This window comes from Nomascus leucogenys, chromosome 25 (genome assembly GCF_006542625.1).
Source record: "Nomascus leucogenys isolate Asia chromosome 25, Asia_NLE_v1, whole genome shotgun sequence".
Lineage (NCBI taxonomy): Eukaryota > Metazoa > Chordata > Mammalia > Primates > Hylobatidae > Nomascus > Nomascus leucogenys.
Window position 1 is genome coordinate 1,134,627 of NC_044405.1, and position 20,899 is coordinate 1,155,525.

The 20,899-nt window shown below is 35.6% G+C and overlaps 1 protein-coding gene across 3 annotated transcripts in view; it reads right to left on the bottom strand.

Annotated features, from left to right (window-relative positions):
- Positions 1 to 604: 604 nt before the first annotated feature.
- Positions 605 to 20,899, bottom strand: part of NRIP1 (nuclear receptor interacting protein 1) — a 105,241-nt gene continuing 84,946 nt past the window's right edge. For 2 of the 3 annotated variants that reach the window (XM_012501914.2, XM_003263783.2), the window contains one exon: positions 605 to 7,903. In XM_012501914.2, coding sequence (XP_012357368.2) covers positions 4,096 to 7,572 — 3,477 coding nt within the window. In that variant the 5' untranslated portion in view covers positions 7,573 to 7,903 and the 3' untranslated portion in view covers positions 605 to 4,095. Of the gene's footprint in view, positions 7,904 to 18,931; positions 19,011 to 20,899 lie in introns of those variants that run through there. The other variant, XM_030806101.1, reaches the window with a different exon arrangement.

Sequence of the window (20,899 nt, forward strand, 5' to 3'; positions counted from 1 at the left end):
AAAAATAAAAGTTCCTAAGCTGTAAGTTTACCAGGGTACAAAGTTTTTTTTTTTTTTCTTGGAATCCACTGGTCTCTAATACTTATTACGTATGTATGTTGCTTATCAATTACTCATTACCTATACACATACAGCATATATTTAAACATGTATACATGTCTACATACATACACATTCATTTTTGGAAAATTATTAAACTCCTTTTTCTTTTATTTAAAATAAACCACACCCATTGAAAACTGGATTAAAGCCTTCTGCTAAAGTCTTATCCTAAAATGAAGTGTGTACGTATATACATATAGTCAACATTAATTTTGAATACTGCACAAACTATTTTCTAGTTTAAAAATTTACAGTGATCAACTAGTTACATGCTGAATCATGGGAGAGAGGCTATAGGCTGATTGTCACTTTGAGTTATGCCTTAATTACCCTGTTTCTAGTGCACTAACTTGCTAGTCACCTTCTTTTTTGTCCCCTTTATTTTTCTGAGAAGGGCAAAACATCCTTGAAGATCAGTTATATTCATAGCAATGTGTTTTATGTTTACAGAAAACCTAAAAACCAGAGAAAGCCCACAAAATAACAGTCATTTCAAACCAGAGACAATGCATTTTTTCTCATTTATTCAAATTCACTGCAGGAAGTAAACACTAAAAGATTAAAAAACAAAACAAAAAAATTCACACTGCAGTATGTACAGTTTCATGACATATGAAGAAATTAAATTTCTAATAAAAATGGCAAATTATATTACTGAGCAGATCGCATCAAACTTGGTTGTGTAAACACCAGAATTCTTACTATGAATGGTAATGTGCCTGTATTCCAGTATTGCTAATACTGGGATACTCTTGGAATAATGTTTGCAATGGGATTAAAAAATTCATGAAAGTAGTTGTGTGAATTCTTTATGTTTAAAAGTGGTTGACAATTAAAAAAATTCTTTAAGACCCTTGGATTCAAAGCACATTCTTTCACAAAGCTTAAACCACAGACGTCATGTCCAGAAATGGAATACTGTCATGTTGGGATGAACATCTGATCTGATTTGTTAAGACATTTTGCCAAATGCACAGATGCACAGGGTCCCCCATGCACTTTTCATGCAGCAGGTAATCACAACTTAAATAAAAGGTTTATTCTATACATTTGTCCAGACTTGCAACTGTATACATACATGCACAACTTTTAAACCTGTCTGATTATATTTACACTTATACATGGAATATACAGGAACCAAAGAGATTAAAAGGCTTTTCTGTTGCATTAGAACAATACAAAATATGTATTTTTCATTAAGGAAATCACTATTTACATCACCTTTAAAAACCGATTTTAACATCTTCATGTAACAAGTCAATATATATATATATACATACTATATATATATATATATATATATATATAAAATATATATTCTCACCAGTTTACTCTTCTGTAAGATGCAGCAGAGAATAAACAGGTAATGAATGCTACCTTACTGATGTCAATGAGAGCTGTAGTACCCTTTCACAAATGACTTTATTAGAAGAAATTGTCTAGATATCTAAAATAGTCCTTGAAAATGTGTATATGTGCATCCTTGTATCTACATATGCATAAACAAAGTGAATCTGTGGATGTATGCCCTTTCTCACTGTTCTTTAAAATCACCCTAAATTCAAATTGGGAACATTCTCTAGTAAATCAGAACAGCATTCTTTGTGGTCATGTTTATTTAAGTATTTCATATTCTCATTCCTTTGTTAACAACAACGAAAACAACCAACCAACCAAAAAAACAAAACAAAACCCACAAAAGAAAAAAAAAAAAGTAGCAATGCTGGCCCTTGGTCTTTTCCCTGACCTAAATTTCACTCTCTTGTAAAAAGGTCATTTCCCCCTACCCAAGGGAGAATACCAACATATTTTTTCTGACATACCTCTAAGGCTCCAAACCTTCCACAACGATCAAGAAAAATGACTTGTTTAAAAGCTTATTTATACAGTGTTGACAATAAGATTGTCAGAGCATGGACATGGAGTAGAATCTATTTAACTGGCCAGTGGAATTTTGTCAGAATAAGCCTGTGTCTTCACTTCTCCATGATGTTGCATAATACCCACTCCTATTACTGTACAATATTTCCAGCAGCTATTTACAAATCATTCTGAGGAAAAATAACCATTTAGGGTTTTAGATCATATTAGGAAATCACACCTACTTTTAATATAAAAATCTTAGAAACCACTTCAAGTAGAACAATTTTAAATCAATATCCTTCTAACTAGTAGTGATTACAGAATAATTTTTGATAGGTCATTTGCTAACCTGGTTCACAATTAAAAACAAAATATCTGATGAATGAATTGTGGATTGTACAAACTGAACATAAAAACAGACCAGTTTCACAATTGAAACCCCATGTGGCTTCAATAATATATTAATTTCTCCTAAGACAGTATCAACATTTACTTTTCATCACTATTTTAAAGTAAAAGATCCAATGGAGTGATTGTGTACAATTCTGTCATGTATATGTGCCCTTTGTACTTTTTATTTAGTCAATCTGAGTTTAGTGCCTTTGTTGGGTTTAAACTAAATGTTGTAACCTTTGTTGGCATTGTTCTTAGGACAATGGTTTTAATAAAGGTTAAGGATGTATTCAGGAAAAGTTTCCAAACCATCCTGGAATCACCTGAGTTTGGTAAGTGGCCCTGTTTTTCCATCCCTAAGGCTACCTAAGTAGATGTTACTCATTAGAACACAAATAATCACAGGTTTTCCTGAGATGTTGAGCCAGATATGAAAGTTATCCCCTCCACCCAATTTTTTTGTCATAAAAAGTGTTCTGAACCCGATTTCCAAAGACATAACGGTAATATATGAACTACAATATTGCAAATTTTGAGCTTATGCGTGACTGTATTGGGGAAAATAGAGGCATCACATAGTTTTTTGTTTTTGTTTTACAGTCTCATGTTCTGAGGAAAGTCATAAGCCATGGTTCTCAAACACAAGACACACCTAGAGAGCATGTTAAGATGCAGATGGAAGACTCCAGGTCCACTTAGCAGAGATGCTTGTTCTGTAGATCTGAGATGCTGCCTATGAATCTGCATTTTAAAACAAGTGCTCCAGATGGTTCTAATGCAAGTGGTCTGAGTTCAGCTTTAAGGAATCCTGGTCATAAGACTCGCAGGTACCACAGGAATGGTGAGAATTAACATTTACAAGAGATGGTGAAAACTGTCCAAAGAAAAGCCATTTTGCTTCTGTTAAAAACAATTTCTTAAATATTCAACTTTTCAGGAAACCACCTAAAGATAAATGTTAACTTTTCTAATTCTGTAAAAGGAGGAGTATTAATTTAGTAAAGTAGTTAAAATACAAAAAATGGAAATCTGCCTTTTTTTTAAAGGATCTATCAAACTTCCCTCAATTGTAATCAATTTACTAAGTAGCACAAGGTTTAAAGAAATATATATTGAAAAGGATCAGGGTGGGACAGACACATTGGGAACCACAAAACCTCTTCCAAGAGTTAAAAATAAACACCTTTTTTTTTTTCTTTTTAGCAAAAGTGAAAAATGTAAGCATATATTTTTCTAATTTATTTTTAAATTGGATAATAAGCTGTGAATCAGCACTAGGTTTTTTTTTTTTTATTGGATAATTATCCTTTAAAGAGTTGTTTAACAGTTTGGACTTTAAAAAATGTGTTATGTAGGCTGACTTCTGAAAAACAAAATGAAGTACCCTAATAAAGGCAGCAAAATGCATTAATCCACTATGAATGGAGTTTTAAATTTTAATTTATGCCTATTATTTATGTTTATAAAAGAATTTCATTCATAGGCTACTCACAGTTGTTATCTGATGCATACAGAAGTGTTAAACAACCAATTGCTAGTTCAGTAGTTTCCTCATGACATCTAATGTTAAACAAAAATTAGTATGCATATTTCAACATCACCAGCAACCAATACTTTTCAAAATGAAAAAAGTTTCAATTATACCATGCTTTTTTCAAATCATGCTCTTATTTATACAGATCTCAAGTTCATACTCATTAGTTTTAAAAAGATCCAAAACTGGATGGCAGGTACATTTTATTCTGATTCTTTCTTTATCGTTAGCACGTTTCCCAGAAGTCCATACACTTCTCCATTTGCGCTGTGTGGGCGAGAAGCACTATTTCCCATATGGCTATTGTAAGGGCTTCTTAAATTAAAGAAAGAAGCTTTCGATTCTGCAGTAGGAAGTAACTCTTCTTTGACTGTGACCTGTGAGACACTTTCAGCAGATGAAGGCTCCCTCCAAATGTCCCTGTCTTGTGTTTCTCGACTGGTAACAGAATTGCCTCCTTTCTGGAGCATATAATATAGTATTGGGTTGGTTTTGGTCAGTCTTGGAGAGTCTTTTTCATACTCATTCTTCTCCGCATCAGTGATAACCCACTTAATGGGTCCTTTCTCACTGGGCATGGAACACCCATTCCAAAGCCCAGATTCTGGTCTAGACCCTGCACAGCCTAAGTGCTCAGGGAAAGTAGGACTCACAGGAGTTTTTACTACGCCTGGGTATGAAAATGTCCTGTTATCCATGCAACTGCTGGGCTGAGTGGAACTGTACATCAGTCCATTTAAAGAAGAAATGCTAAATTCAGGTTTGCTGTTGGTCACATTATTTTTGTGTCCTTTCTTTTTACTGTCAGCCACAGAGTTACTTCTGTGCGGGGACAAATCTCGCACACAGTTTTCTGAGAGAAGCAGCTGTTTCAGAACATTAAAGCTTTTGCTCTCTCTGGCCCAACTCCTGTGTTCACTTTCGCTGGCTGAGCCATGACCAGCAGGATATTTAAATTCAAGATCATTTCTGCTAAATTTCAGCTCTTCCTGGTTAAGCAAGGACCCATACAGTACTTCTGGAGCACTGTGATGGTTTGCAGCATCAACAATGTTGTTTTTCATCTTTTTAAATGGATTTTCTAGTGGCTCAGTATAAAGCTTCCTTTTCTTAGGGACCATGCAAAGATTCTTTGATTCCAGAAGTGCCATTTCATTATTTCTGTGACTCTTGTCTGAATCATCTGCCAGGTAATTATCTTGATTTTGTCTTAGCAATCGACTTAACAGACCATTCTTGGAGAAAGAAAAATCCTGAGGTGAAACAGGCTCCGATTTAAAGTCTTCGGACACTGGTAAGGCAGGTGCGCTTCTTTGCACAGCAGGAGCCATACCCAAGAATGGGGCACTCTTAGCATCATGGCTCAAGTGCACATTTGTGTTAGGAATTTGTAAGTCATCACAAGGCTCAGATTTTATTTTCACCATCAATATTTGTTCACTTAAAGCTCTCTCTGAGTGTTCCTGAGTACTTTCATCTCTTAAGGGAGTTTTCTCTTTCTTTTCACTCTTCCCTTTGTTGGGGTTCCCCAGGAGCAACTGGAGGACAGTACGTCTTTCAAGCAGATTTTCTATTTCAGAACCAGAAAGCCCTGGTTCAGGACCTGTTGGTTGACTACTAAATGCTTTATTTTCTTCAACTGCATTCGTTTTATTTGAGAGCAAAGGGCTATTTAATCTATCAATCATACCTATCGGTTTATCTGTGTTTCCAGTTAACAGCTGTTTGCTGGGTCTCTGCTCTTCCACTGACATGGAAGACTGCATTCCACATTGTGCTAAATTTTGTAACAGCTTACTGGCACTAAAAGTTGCAGAGTTTTGTGCACCTTCATTTTGGGCTGGTTTCTCTCCTGGTGGGTCTTTGCTTTTTGTAAGGTCCATTGAGTGGTTAGATGCAGTATTTATTAGCTTTTCAGACTGAGTACTGCAGGCATATGGTGGGGAATTCCATTTGGTGACCACAGAGTGTTGAGAGAGATTGATGGGAGACCCTGCTTTGCTCGATGTAAGTAAAGGTGGAGTGCTCACTGGAGTAGTCCGATTTGTACTGGGGCTTTCTATCACAGAAGTCCTTGCATAATTTTGTGTATTGAACTTGGTCACATCATTGTGTACTCCCTGAGGGCTGGTGTTTTTTTCTACATTTTCTTCATTCTTATGGCCAAGTAGCAATTGAAGAAGTGTTACTTTCTGGTGTGAGTTTAGCTTAGAATTCTTTGAGGTATCTTGATCTTCTTTGATATCTGCATCTGGGACTTTTGGATCCCAAGTGTTTAGCAAGGACTGAGTAAAGTTATCCAGGGAAACAGGTTGGTCAGATTCTAATTTTTCAGTTCGGTGTTTGCAAGACAAGTCTATGGGAACACAGTTGGAATAAGAACTTTCATCACCACTGCTGTCATCTGTAAAACTAGGATTGTTATCTGAATATTCATCAATAGTTGTAGGTGTACTACTTTCCTCAAAAATGCTTCCTCTCTCACTGTGACTGTGCCCATTCATTGGCTTAGGTATAGTCTGGCTTTTAAGAAGATGTAAAAGCAAACTATTGTTAGCAGCTTGTTTTATATTGTTTCTTTCCAGTGAGTTCTTATAACCTGCATTTTTAGGGGAAGAAGGAATGATACCCATTGGATTTTGAAATGCTGTAGCACTACTTTTGCTAGCCATCAGTTTGCTTGATGATGTTCTTGCCTGACCATTAAGATGGCTTGACATTCCTTTTGGGAGCTGGAAACTGCCAACATCCTTCTGGCCGTTTTCTTGCAATCTGGCCATAGCAGCAAGTCTTTCACTTGCTGCTTGATTTGCATTTTGCGTTTTTAAAGCGTGTTCTCGAGAATACTGCTGCAAATGGGCTTCACTTGACAGAAGTAATGCTAACTGACTACAAGCAACACTAGGTTTAGGTGAGGTGGCAGGACTAGCCCTTTTTTCCACCATGCTTGCAACAGCCTGTAATCTTGCAGCACATGACAACGGTTCACTCATGACCTTTGTTCCACTTTGTCCAACATGATGCGGAGACTCTGCAAACCTATCTCTGATGAGGTTTTTAGTCACATCAGGAAGATTCGTATCAGGCTTTTGATCTTTAACTTTACTTTTCTTCAACAAAGTTTTTAAGTGACTTGACGCAACACCATAGCACCTTAAATCCTTCTCCACTTTTAAAGAATCATGACTGAGGGCATATCCTTGCTCCTTGAGGCTCTGCCTAATTTGTTGTGACAGAGCAACAGTCTGCAGCCTAGAGCTGAATGACTGAAGCAAAGAGGCCAGTAATGTGCTATCCTGTTTGCCTTTAGGCACACTGTCAACCATGCCAGCTAGCAAAGCTTCCTTCTTTACGTTTAAATTTACGATAGAATCAGACAGTCTCTTCCGCTTTGCTGCATTCCAGTCCTCAGAAGACTGCAACAGTCTGGCTTTTTTGAGGTGCAGCATGCCAGATCCCTGATATGTATGTGTATTGAGAACTGGACCATTACTTTGACAGGTGGGAAATGCACTGCCAGAAATGTTAAAGTTCTGATCCTCTTCATTATGCCCAGCAGACTTTTTGTCAATGGCAGTATCTGATCCCCCTGCTGCCTGATGCATTAGTAATCCTTCTAGGTAAGTTAAAACAATAGAATCCTGGTGCACATCAGAGCCAAGCTCTTCTCCATGAGTCATGTTCAATAGAAGTGTTCACAAGGGCTTGGTTTCTATTCACTTTAAAGAATGGTTTTCTGTGGTGAGTGCGATGTAACTTTAATAAATGAGTATCAGTTTATCACCTTCCATCGCAATCAGAGGGAGACATACTATTACATTCTGTCCAAGATTTCTTCTGGCAATGACAAGATAAATGCAATCAGACCACAGAGCTGATCAACTTCTATGCAAGGAGGAGAAGAATTCCTTAACACGTAGGTCTGTAGCAGTAAGCAGATAGAATCCTTAGTGAATATATTCCTTTTCCTTCTTCATCTTTTGTTCCCCATGAAATGCAAGTATCAGTGTTCTAAAAAAATAAAAATAAGAATAGTTAAGGAGGCAGAACTAAAATCATGTTATGATACCTACAAGCAAAATAATATAGCATCTGTAAGTGTATATATATATTACATATAAATAATAGACATATATATGGATTATAGTCACTTTAGTAATTTGTTTTATTGTTGTTCCTATTCAATTGAAAATGTCTACTGGAAATCCTGTGGGTTAATCCATGCTGTTAAAATGATCAAATCATTAGAGAAGAGAACATACTTTAATGTTATATAACCATCTTCCAAAGCCGCCAAGTCTCTGAATTTTCATAAGTACCTTTCTGCAAAGTAATGTGAATGTTAAGTTTCCTTTATAGCTTTATAGCTCTATAGGGGAACTAGAACTTGCTTCCTTACATTACTGGGCACTTAGGAAGAAACAAAAGTAGATGTGCAGAGAAAGGAAAAGAGATGCAGACTCTGATGAGTCTGATGTGGGGTTGAGGCCAACAGAACAGATTCATTTCTGACATCATCCCCCAAACACCAGACATTCCATAAGTAATTTTTAGAATTTCTGTTTTCAAAAAAATGAAACCACTAACAAGTTGAAGATTATTTTGTGAGCCTGTTCAAAGTGTGACCATCTTACTCATATTCATAAACATTAAAATACAGTCATAAACTTACCTACCCATAGTTTTTACCATGACTTATTAAAGACAGAGGGGAGTGATTCTTTTGATGCTTGTTCAGGGCTATCAAGGGTTTAATGTAATTCGTTAGTAAATCCTTACTCATGTGCTCTATGGAGAAGTCTTAACGTCAGGTCCATTCCTTACAGATACAGAAGACAGGGAGGGCATAAACATATATAAGAAGTACAATGGAGAATGCCAAAGACATTTTAGTCACAGTTTGAAAAATATTCCAATGATATTTATTATCTAAGAAGATACCAAAAAATTTCCTATCACTAACACATACACAACAGAAGAAGCAAGAACTCGTTGCATTTCTGAAAACTTGATAGATTAAGTGTCAAAATTGACCTAAGGAAGGGGGGCCATTACACCTTTGGAAGAGAAGCTGGATTAAATTCCATGAAGTTTGTTTTTCAAGATGCCAGAACATTTTGTTCAAGTTATTAGACCTGAAGCTATGAACAAATACCCTGGTCCCCAGGGTGGAATTGAAAAGATAAATTTTAATTGAAAGACTACCCTGCAGCTTTTTGAGTACAATGCTTAACTCTTAAGTCAAACTTTAGGAAAGAATTATCTGATCGTGTCAAATTGTTGAATTTATTGATTAAAAGGATAAGAAATGATAGCCAAGGAAAAAGATACAGAAAGGAGGCAGCAATAATTAATTTCAACTGTGTAAGGAGTAGGATGAGAAGAGACCTTCTTGAGATTCCAATGCCACCATTTTAAAAAGTTTTGCCATAATGTACTTAAGATGGATATTTTAAGAGGTTAATAATGATATGGAAATGAAATGGTGATGACGACTGCCACCAAATATTCATTCTCCCATTTTCCTTTACTAATAAAACCCTGACTTGTTTTTCAGGGAGCAGGGAGGTATCCCAGCTAAACGCTACTTTTTTTTTCCCCCACATTGGTATATATCTTACAATTGATGGCATGTTGCTTAATTGGAGGCTTATTTTTCTTTCTTAGTGGTATAAAACATAAGGGTACATTTTACAACTGATAACATCTTGGAGTTGAGGAAACACAGTTTTCTAATTCTCTTAAGAAACTTAATATGGCCGGGTATGGTGGCTCACACCTGTAATCCCAGCAATTTAGGAGGCCGAGGCGGGTGGATCACCTGAGGTCAGGAGTTTGAGACCAGCCTGACCAATATGGTGAAACCCCATCTCTAGTAACAATACAAAAATTAGCCAGGTATGGTGGCGTGCACCGGTAATCCCAGCTACTCAGGAGGCTGAGGCAGTAGAATTGCTTGAACCTGGTAGGCGGAGGTTGCAGTGAGCTGAGATCGAGCCACTGCACTCCAGCCTGGGTGACAGAATGACACTCCATCTCAAAATAAACAAACGAAACAAAAATAACAACTGCTAATACACAACTAATTCTCAACTAGTTAAGACATTTAACAACCATTTAATGGGATATGCAAATCCACTGTATTTCTTTCCATACCACTGCCAACCTTTTTGTTCTTGGGTAGAATCAAGAAAGTCAAAATCATACCAGTCATTTGAAAAGTGGTTTGTAAACAGCCATAAAATATACTTTATTTAAGAGTAAGAATGAAATAAGGAGCATCTTTGAGTTCATATTACTCCTGTTATTGCTATTCTACTTTTTACTGTGCTTGATATAATTTGCAAAGTATTATTCATTGCTTTAAAAAGACTGAATTTACACATTTCTGAATTTACAAAGCAGATTTGGAAGTTGATTTAAAAAGGAATTACCAGTTTCCTTGTAAAGGAGCTCTAACACTGTATTTTACCATTTATTTACCTTTCTACCATTTATTTCCTATCTTCACAGAGAAAGTAGATGACAGATATTAAGAATAATCATCTCTTAATTATCCATTTTTTGGCAATCAGCTTTCTCAGGTTGAAAATAATTTCTTAAATATGAAAACGATTTTTAACTTCAAAACAAAAATGACATATACAAATAATTTTATTAAGCTCCTTGGGTCTGAGGACTGTGCTAATTATAATTATTACAGTGCAACACAGTCAACAGATAACTGAATCTTGGGATACATTAAGTTATTCAATGACCAAATTCCCAGTAGGAAGGAAGGGATTTTGACATTCAAACACGCACATTCTCTCACTCTCAAAAAATATATAGACGAGATACTAAAATAATTCAAATCACAAATTTGAAACCACACACTGTAGTTCATCACTTAAAGGAATGACGAGGCAAAGGTCATTCTAAATATTCAATTGTTTATTTCATTTAAATCAATACAATACATTCTTACTGAACTCCCAATCTGCTTCGGGATCTGTCTTAGGATTGGTGAATTATGTTCATTTTTAAAAAGGGATGTGATAGACAACATCTAGAGAACCAGGCAAGGTGAACGTCCACCTTTAAGTTTCTAGAATATGTCTAATAATAAAAATCTCTTCTCCCCATGCTATTTCTTTTCACATTTTCACATGACTGTTATATCACCAAGCACAAAAAAATTAAAAAATTAAATGTGATTTGAAAAATCTTCTAAAGATTAAGATTTTTAAATGAAAATTATAAAACAAACATTTTTAGTTCAGAAAATGTGGTTACCATAGTATGGATAAAAGTCACTATGTGTATGCACTAAGCTGTCACACTTTCTTCTAGAGAAGTGGACCAGTAACACATTTAGAATAGATTTAAAAGGAAGATGAATAATTGCTTCCAAAATATTCTAAGTTAAGGTGGTTATTTTTCGTTAATTTCTTTGAAAAAAATCCTATAAAACGTACCAATTACATGAAGCAGTGGAGAAAAAGGATTTTCTTATGGAGACCTGTTTTTTAAATGAGATAAATCTGTAAATCAAAGATTGCGGTCACTTGGAGAGGCTGCCTCAGGTGACACAGCAGCAACACCTACCACTGTTCTAGCAGAAAATGAAGTGTCTATCCTAGGAAAGCAGGAATTCTTACACCCCTTAAGGCCTGAATGCACTTACCTCCTTCTATTGAAAGCTCTTCAGGGAGCAGAGTGAGCCAAATTTCTTTAGATATCTGCCTTTTCTATCTCTTAAACAACTAGAGAGGGAGAAATCACTAACAATCCTTCTCACCTTTCCCAAGCTTTGCCTTTTCATTTCTATAGTATAGAATATAATTGAGAAATATAGGAAAAAAAGAAAATGAGGCACGATACTAAATAGTACAGCTTGTTGGGACCTATGGATTTAGGGAATAAGGTAAAATATGACCACTACCTAATAAACAGACGTTTTAAGGTTAAAACGTTATTTTAAGTTATTCAATATTAGCTTAACTCATTTTCTTTTAGTGAAAGACAACCACCTTATTCATGAAATTCCAACGCATAGTTCTCTTGCCTGGTTTTATAGAAATATAACTTAAGAATGTTGCCAGGTGTATACTTGAGTATATTTAGTTACAAATACCTAAATGTCAACACACATTTAATAATAAGGTTTCTTTAGAGCAGCGGTCCCCAACCTTTTTGGCACCAGGGATTGGTTTCATGGAAGATAATTTTTCCATGGAGTAGCGGGGTGGAGATGGTTTCAAGATGAAAATGTTCCACCTCAGATCATCAGGCATTAGATTCTTACAAACAGTGGGCAACCTAGATCCCTCACGTGTGCAGTTTACAATAGGGTTCGCACTTCTATGAGAATCTAATGCTGCCACCGATGTGTCAGGAGGCGGAGCTCAGGCCAGTAATGCTTGCTGGCCCACTGCTCACCGCCTGCTGTGTGGCCCAGTTCCTAACAGGCTTGGCCTGGGGGTTGGGAACCCTTGCTTCAGAGAATTGCAATTAATGTATATTTTGAAACTGGAATTGTTTATAAAATATTGAATCCACTGGCTTGTTATTTTCTTAATTTTGATGGTGATTTCCTTAGAGCTTGTGCATGTGTCTACTTAAAGATATTAAACATTTTCATCACAGTAAGGGAGAGACTTTGCTTGTATGGTATATACTTGTTAAATAACTTCTAAGTTAAGAAAACAGAACTTTTCTAGAATTTGGCCTATGGTGGATGAGAAGAACCAAAGGAAGTAAAAATACTAAGGGGACAGAAAAAGAAAAAAAATGGGAAAAAATACTAAGAACAAATAAAGGCATCATAAATTCTGCAACTCTCATGAGGTGTCAGAAGGAAAAACTTAGTTTAGAAACTAGGTAGATTATATTACTAGCCTGTCTTTAAATATTAGGTTGGTAGATATGACCTGTAAGGTGAAGAAACATTTCTATTATGAACACTAAAAATGCATATATACACAAGAAAAAAGTAAAGCCCATACAATAATAGAATAAAAGCTAACTGAGTGATGTTTGTTTCAACTTGGCTGTCATTTTTATAGAGTGGTTCCATAAAATTTTGAGGAAAAAATGGTTAATTTAAACAAAAAATTTAGTATAACATTTAGGATACCAAGAAGTGCTAAATTTTGATTTCAGTATTACCGTCTTCAGTGAAAATCAGCTCGCATAATTTTTTTTTTTTTTTTTGAGACAAGTTCTCACTCTATTGCCCAGGTTGGACTGCAGTGGTGAGATCACAGCTTACTGCAGCCTCAGCCTCCTGGACTCAAGTGATTCTCCCACCTCAGTCTCCCAAGCAGCTGGGAATACAGGTGTGTGCCACCACACAGAGCTGATTTTTTTTTTTTTTTTTTTCCCTGTGGAGATGGGGATCTCACTATGTTGCCAAGGCTCATCTTGAACTCTTAGCCTCAAGTGATCCTCCCGCCTTGGCCTCTCAAAGTGCTGGGATTACAGGCGTGAACCACCACACCTGGCTCTTTTACAATTTTAGTAAATTCATTCTAACCCTCAGTACACCAAGAAAAACAGTCATCACCATTTATCATCTGGGTCCAAAAGAGATTTTATTAATATTTAAGTTAATTCATGAATAATTTACACAATAAGAATAAAGAAATGATATAAAACAACTTCACTGATTTTTTTTTCATAAGAATTTAAACGTAACACTGTAACTCAATTCTTCATTCCCTGTTTTCCTGGTTTTGAAGGAGTATACATCTGAAAAGGACAAGGCGCTTTGAAACTGACAGCTCATCAACAGGTTCATGGACGAACCTGGAAATATTTATAAATACTGATTCCAGATTTCAAGTATGTATTTAAAAGGACTCTTGGGTCTTCTTTTTGTACTTGAAGAATTCAAAATGTGTTACTTTTGATAATTTTAATAGCTCATAATGATGTTGAAAAGATGACAGCAATTTCTGTTTCGTAATTGCCCAATATATTTCATTTTTAGATTAACAGCAATTACAATGATCAATCCAATCAATTACTTCATTTCTGTATCATCTCTTTCTTTACAATCTCCTTTATCAAACACCCACTTTAAGTATTTGTCCACTTATGAACAGTTTCAAATAAATTTGGTGTTCCAAAAATCATAAAAGATGAAAGAATACTGTCATACACCCTTTGAGGAAAACAGAGCCATTGAAGTTTTTGCCACAAAACACTGAGTATTGAATACCTAGCAATGCAGTCTTTCCTAATGAATAACTAACTGGATGAAAATACTATACTTACTTTTTGTCCTGAGAACTGTATTTTTGAACTATATTGTTACTCATTGATTCCTGTGTTTGAGAAAATTCACCTAGGGGCTGGGCGCAGTGGCTCATGCCTGTAACTTCAGCACTTTCAGAGGCTGAGGCAAGATGACTGCTTGAGCCCAGGAGTTCGAGACCAGCCTGGGCAACATGGCGAGACCCCGTCTTTACAAAAACATTAAAAAAAAATAGCTGGCCAGGCGTGGTGGCTCACGCTTGTAATCCCAGCACTTTGGGAGGCCGAGGAGGGCGGATCACGAGGTCAGGAGATCGAGATCACAGTGAAACCCCGTCTCTACTAAAAATACAAAAAAATTAGCCGGGCGTGGTGGCGGGCGCCTGTAGTCCCAGCTACTCGGAGAGGCTGAGGCAGGAGAATGGCGTGAACCCGGGAGGCGGAGCTTGCAGTGAGCTGAGATTGTGCCACTGCACTCCAGCTTGGGTGACAGAGCCAGATTCCGTCTCAAAAAAAAAAAAAAAAAAAATAGCTGAGTGTGATGTTATGAGCCTGCAGTTTCAGCTATTTGGGAGGCTGAGGTGGGAGAATCACCTGAGTCTGGGGAAGTCAAGGCTGCAGTAAGCCATGATAGCACCTGTGCACTTTAGCCTGGGTGACAGAGCAAGACCCTGTGGAAAGAAGGAACAGGAAGGACGGATGGACGGAAGGAAGGAAACATTCATCTAGGATGTATCTGAAGACAACAGTTAGTGGTATTGCTTATATAATCAATAGCACCACAATCATTCACGTGTAAAGTATTACCATCGGTTTTTTTCCATTCATCTTCTGGTTTATCTAAGTGAAATATCTTCATATGTCAACTTTCCTCTTTGACATTATAGATGGAAAAATACTGAATCATCAACTTTTAATAAAAACTTAAAACAAAAGGGAAAGACTATAGAGACAGTGTCTCCAGATTTTTTATTTTTATTTTTTTACATTCTTGAAAGATAATGTAGTATAATGGGCTCTAAGAAAACTGAAGATGGGGCTGGGTATAGTGGGTAGCCTGTAATCCTAGCACTTTGGAAGGCTGAGGTGGGAGGATCACTTGAGCCCAGGAGTTTGAGGTTACAGTGAGCTATGACTGAGTTACTGTACACCACATTCTAGCCTGTGTGACAGAACAAGACACTGTTTCTTAAAAAAAAAAGGAAGGAAGGAAGGAAGGAAGGAAGGAAGGAAGGAAGGAAGGGAGGGAGGGAGGGAGAGAGAAAGAAAGACAGAGAGGGGAGGGGAGGGGAGGAATAGAATGATGGTGCAACAGTGATGATTTGTTTTAGTATTGCATCATCCTTCTAGGCACTTTCATTATTTTAGCCTTTTTTTTTTTTTAAAGGACAGTTGGGAATTAATAATGAATTCATTGCCAAAATGGTAAAATGCCAAAATACTTAAAGACACAGAAAAAATTAGATTACTAAGATTCCATATGTACTTTTGACTTCTAAAAGGTTCCAATGGACACACATAGTAATAGTAAGATACTATGTTTGAGTCTATTAAGGACACATTCATTAAAACTTAAAAAAAAATGTGCTATTATCCTTCCTACCACATTTTTTAATATATTTTTTAAAAAAGCATTTGAAAACTAAAACTGAGTCCAAAGAACCCTGATAGTATACCAAAGGTTAATGCATTTCATGATAATAAAATTCATGTCCAACTACTTAACAATGTTAAAATTATAAACAGAATCTTTTTATTAATTTAAAATTGTTTATAAGCATAAAAATCCTTTAAAGTTTATAAAGTTAAGATTTTACTGATCTACATCATGTGGTGGAAAAAATTATTACGGTGAAAAAGAATTATTTTAGAAAGTAATAAAATCAAATGAAACCATGAAAAAATTCCATGGAATCTTCACCATATGCGTAGACTGATTTGGGGAAAGATCTAAGTTTCAACACAAACTAGTTTAATGCAATATCTAATAAAATGCTTGAATTACACAGTATAGTTTAAAAAGAGCTACATTTACCTTTTTTTTATAAGTATCTGAAAAGTACGGAACTAAGTGATAGGTAATTTTTTTAGAGCTTTTTAAATAAAAGACAGTAGTAAATACTGTGCATACTAACAGTTCACAAATGGGTGCTATATTGATTCTCTAAAATAGTTAAACTATCTTCATTGCAGTATGTTTTACATTTTCTATTTGGAAATGGTTTATTAAACAAAGGGAAACCTTGCTGAACTTCTACACACTTTAAAATGATAAAATCCAAGTGATAAGATTTTACTTAGATAAATGAAGAATGCATCTGGCAGAATTCTTACATGTAGGACTATTTTTGGTTGAGAATAGAGAAATAATGACAATGGTCTTTCTCCAGCTGTTTTTAAGGATTCAGTATCTTACTTGGAATTAAATACTCCATTAAAAACACATTTAAATGATTAAACATCTACGAGTTCACTTGGTATGCCATTTAAATTATATTTAAGGACTACCTCATGACTTCCAATTGTTTCCACGAGATCTCCCCCAATTTGTTCTGCAATATCAAGTAATACCTATTTGAGTACTGAATTGAAAAGGATTTCTACAATGCAGCTTTGACCATTAGGACACTTGGCTTTGCCTGGTTCCTCAAAATGCATAAGTAATCAAAGGGCTACTTAATTATGTCATTCAAGAATAACTCCTAAAGGACAATAATATTATCTATATTCCACTGTGGATAATTTCAGGGGTATTTTTATACAAATGGCAAGAAAAACATTAATATGTTTCATTAAATATTAGAAGAAAAATATCTAAGTACATACTAAGAAGATTCCAAAGTCCTAATTATTGACTCTTTTATTTAAAAAAAATACAGATCCAGGTATTCAGAGAACTCTCGTTGTTCTCCAAAACAAGGCTTTGAAAGGAAGTTTTAAAAGCTGAATGTGAAACAGTAAGCCAAAAACAATTTACCAGAGGGATGTAACTCCAAACATTTTATCCAAAGGGATGAAAGTAGCTTTCCAAACCAAGGGCCAGTGAAAAGTTAAAATACGTAAAACCCAACACATAATTTCACATAAAAAGAAAGGAAAAGTAACATTTTAGGTATGGGTCCCGAAGTTTCATTTAAGAAGACAACTGTGAATCCTCTATTATAAACTAAAAGATAAAAAGTCATTGGAAAAAAACATTTAAAAAGGAATAAAAGAAACTTTCAAGTGTTGACATTTCACAGCAGGGAATAATAAGACAATAAAAGAATATGCTTGAAGTTTCATTTCTTAAAATATATTTCTAATTACTTGAAAAAAATGGATCAAAATTAATATATGTCTTTTAAGGGAATCTGAATTCCAAGATAATAATTTTCTTTGAAGTATTATCTTTATGAAAAGGTAGATGTGTGGTCGTACAATTTAACAGGTGCCAAAAATAATTATCTAAATACATTTTGCTCAACTGAGGGCCTCAACATTTGAAATGAGAACTGAGGAGTTCTTGCTCTCTCCCGGGGGTTCTCATTTTAGGTGCAGATACTCCTCAGAGACAGGTGGCATGAATGCCAGAGACACCGGTGACAAAAACAGCTGCCCAGGCTGCTCTCCACTGCAACCTGAAGGACTTAATTTTTTGGCCCAAGGCCAAATTTGCTCCGAACTTCTAGGTCCATCGGCTTTAACTTGCTTGTCAGCTGCTTCCATAGGAGTAAAATAGTGTCATTCACATTCCCAACTAAAAAACACTCAGTAGGAGACACTCCTGCTTGACTAACTCAAGCATTCAACGCAAGGACACATGTATATGAGGACCTCTCTAAATCTAAAATTTTTTTCCTATGATTCCAAGTAATTTGTCAAATTATAGCTGATGAAAATGACAAGCATTTTAACGAGAAAGATGATATGCTGTCATAAAGTTGTGGAAATAGCCCCGACCAATATGTTTTATTGTCTTTTCAATAAATTCTGGGGGAAGGAAATGGTTTGGAAATAGCCACACACCCAACCCACCTAATGCCCTAAAAGTTATCTATGTTCACAACTTTCTTCTGTAGGGTCACAGAATTGCAAACAGATATTTATTTAAAAGCTAAATATGAGCTTATATTCAAATTGCAACTTTTGCTTATCTCATAACAGCTATATACTGAATAAAATGGAGGATAATCACAAAGATTTAGGATCTTTGATGACACAAATACAAGAGACAGATGAAATAACTGTTCTGGTGACAGAAAGAAATGCCCCATAATTGATACGGCAAAATAAAGAAGGGCTTCTTTGTTCTGAATTCTCCTCAGAAGGCCTAGGTGTATGAATCGGATTCAATAAATTTGCTATTCATTTTATACTGCCTCTATAGTTAATCTTGAAAACATTTAATTTTTAGACAAAATTAAGATGAAAAAGTTGGAGATTTTAAGTTAAAAATCAAAGATCTAGACAAAGGAGCTAGAGAAAGAGCTAAACTGCCAAACAATTTCTATTTCAAAAATACAATACATTTCTGGATGCTGTGCTGCAGTCTGTCTTGAAAATACTGACACTGGAAAATTGTTAAATAAAGTTAATTTTACCTACAATTTTTAAAGCTCCAGAAAATTATTATATGACAGCCAGTACATACCTATTTATGATTAGTACTAATGTCTATTCACTACCTTCTACAGTTATCAAAGAAACAATAGTTTTTCTTAATGAACACAAAATAATCATTAACAAATTATTTTGGCAGCACATAAGTATAAGAAAAGAGTGTAAATAGAAAATTAACAGGGAGCATTTGCTTCTCACCTTTCTCAACAGCTCTTTGGAGTAACTGGTGCTTTCTATCAGTTTTCAAGAGCATAATATTTTCCAATCTCTATCAAAATAAGAAATGTAATGGAAAATGGATCTTTCTTCTTCTGGAATTGCTTGAGTGTTTATGGTATATACACAGGGATATCCTTTGAGATGGGAGCATCAATCCTATTAAACTCAACTATGGTTTCCCCATCCCTAAAATAGATTTGTCATACAGACACAAGCACAAGGTCAAGGTCACAGAACAGCAAGAAAGATTACCAACAGAACTGATGTAGCCAGCTGGCTTTTGATCAAAGCTCCTAGGGTTTTTAGTACACTTAGACACTCTGCACTTACCCACAGAGTAAACTCTGTTTAAAAAATGTTCCCCATTTTTGAAGTCAAGATCTTCATGCACATCTTATTATAAAGTATGTTCTGTTAAATATATTGTATTGGATCAAGAATAAGAGAAGAAACCAGGATGTGTTTTTTTTCAGTAGAGATGGGGTTTTACCTTCTTGGCCAGGCTTGTCTTGAACTCCTGACCTCGTGATCCACCTGCCTTGGCCTCCCAAACTGCTGGGATTACAAGCGTGAGCCACTGCACCCGGCCAGAATTGTGAATTTTTATGTGTTTGTGTGCATGTATATATATGCTTGCACTTTTATTTGTTTGCTTGTTATAACTGATCATTGCCATGTGACAATTTTAAAATTAACTTAACTTGCAGTTCCCTGAATAGATAATGCTCTCTCACAGTTCCAAGCTTTTGACCCATCATCTGAAACTGAAATTAGTAGTATGTTCTGCAATGTCTTGAGTCACTTGTTCCCAAAAACACAGATTTACCTTCTAAGTCACTGCTTCAACAAAAGAAGTTTCATAATGTAGCCGTAGTCTTCCACAACAATTTTCAAATCACAAGGATCAAAAGAAACTTCAGTTATCAACAATGACAAAAAAAAGTGATTCTTAAAGGAATATATTATTAAATATATTAGTGCAGGCCAGATGTGGTGGCTTAACCTGTAATCCCAGCACTCTGGGAGGCTGAGGCGGGAGGAGTTCAAGACCAGCCTGGCCAACATGGTGAAATCCTTTCTCTACTAAAAATACAAAAATTAGCTGGACACAGTGGCATGAGCCTGTAATCCCAGCTACTCAGGAGGCTGAACCTGGGAGGCGGAGGTTGCAGTGAGCCAAGATCGCACCATTGCATTCCAGCTGGGTGACAGAGTGAGACTCCATATCAAAAAAATAAATAAATAAAAATAAATAAAATAAATAAATATATACATAATATGCAATTATCTAACAAAATCATGCCTTTTGTTTTAGCTGTTTAAACAAGATGTTAAATTTATTTTAAGTTACATTTATGAAACCAAGAGTTATGTGATCGACGTTCTTACTGAAGCATTCTGGTCAAGAAATCATTTTGAAGGATGCATAAAGCTGTTGGGGTAAATTTACACTATAAAAGCTTTCCTTGCTAAACCAAGTACCACCTGCTGTAGCTTTATACAATTTGCAAATTACTTATGCTATATGTACATGTAAATGTTCTCCATTAGTGGTTTTTCATATTTTTGATAAATTAAATACCTTTGCATGAAAATAACCCAAAATTTACTATCCTAGAAAGATTGCTAGTTTTTCAAAAAGTAAGAAAGAAAAATTATGTCAAATTATCAAATTAAATACTATTGAAATGACATATATGACATCACTCTAGTCACTACAGGCCCAAAACACAAAGATATCTAGAGAGAAGTTTCCAGTCAAGCTGTGGAAGAGAAATATCACTACAGACACAATCCACGAGCACCCAGACATGGTGGTGATACCTGTAAAGAGGAGTCAATAAATCTGACTAGGTCCCATCCTACAGGATTAAGGAATCAAAACCAAAAATACTATATGCACAATGTACCTGCAGAAGTTCTGTGTCTTTAAATTTTCACAGGTAA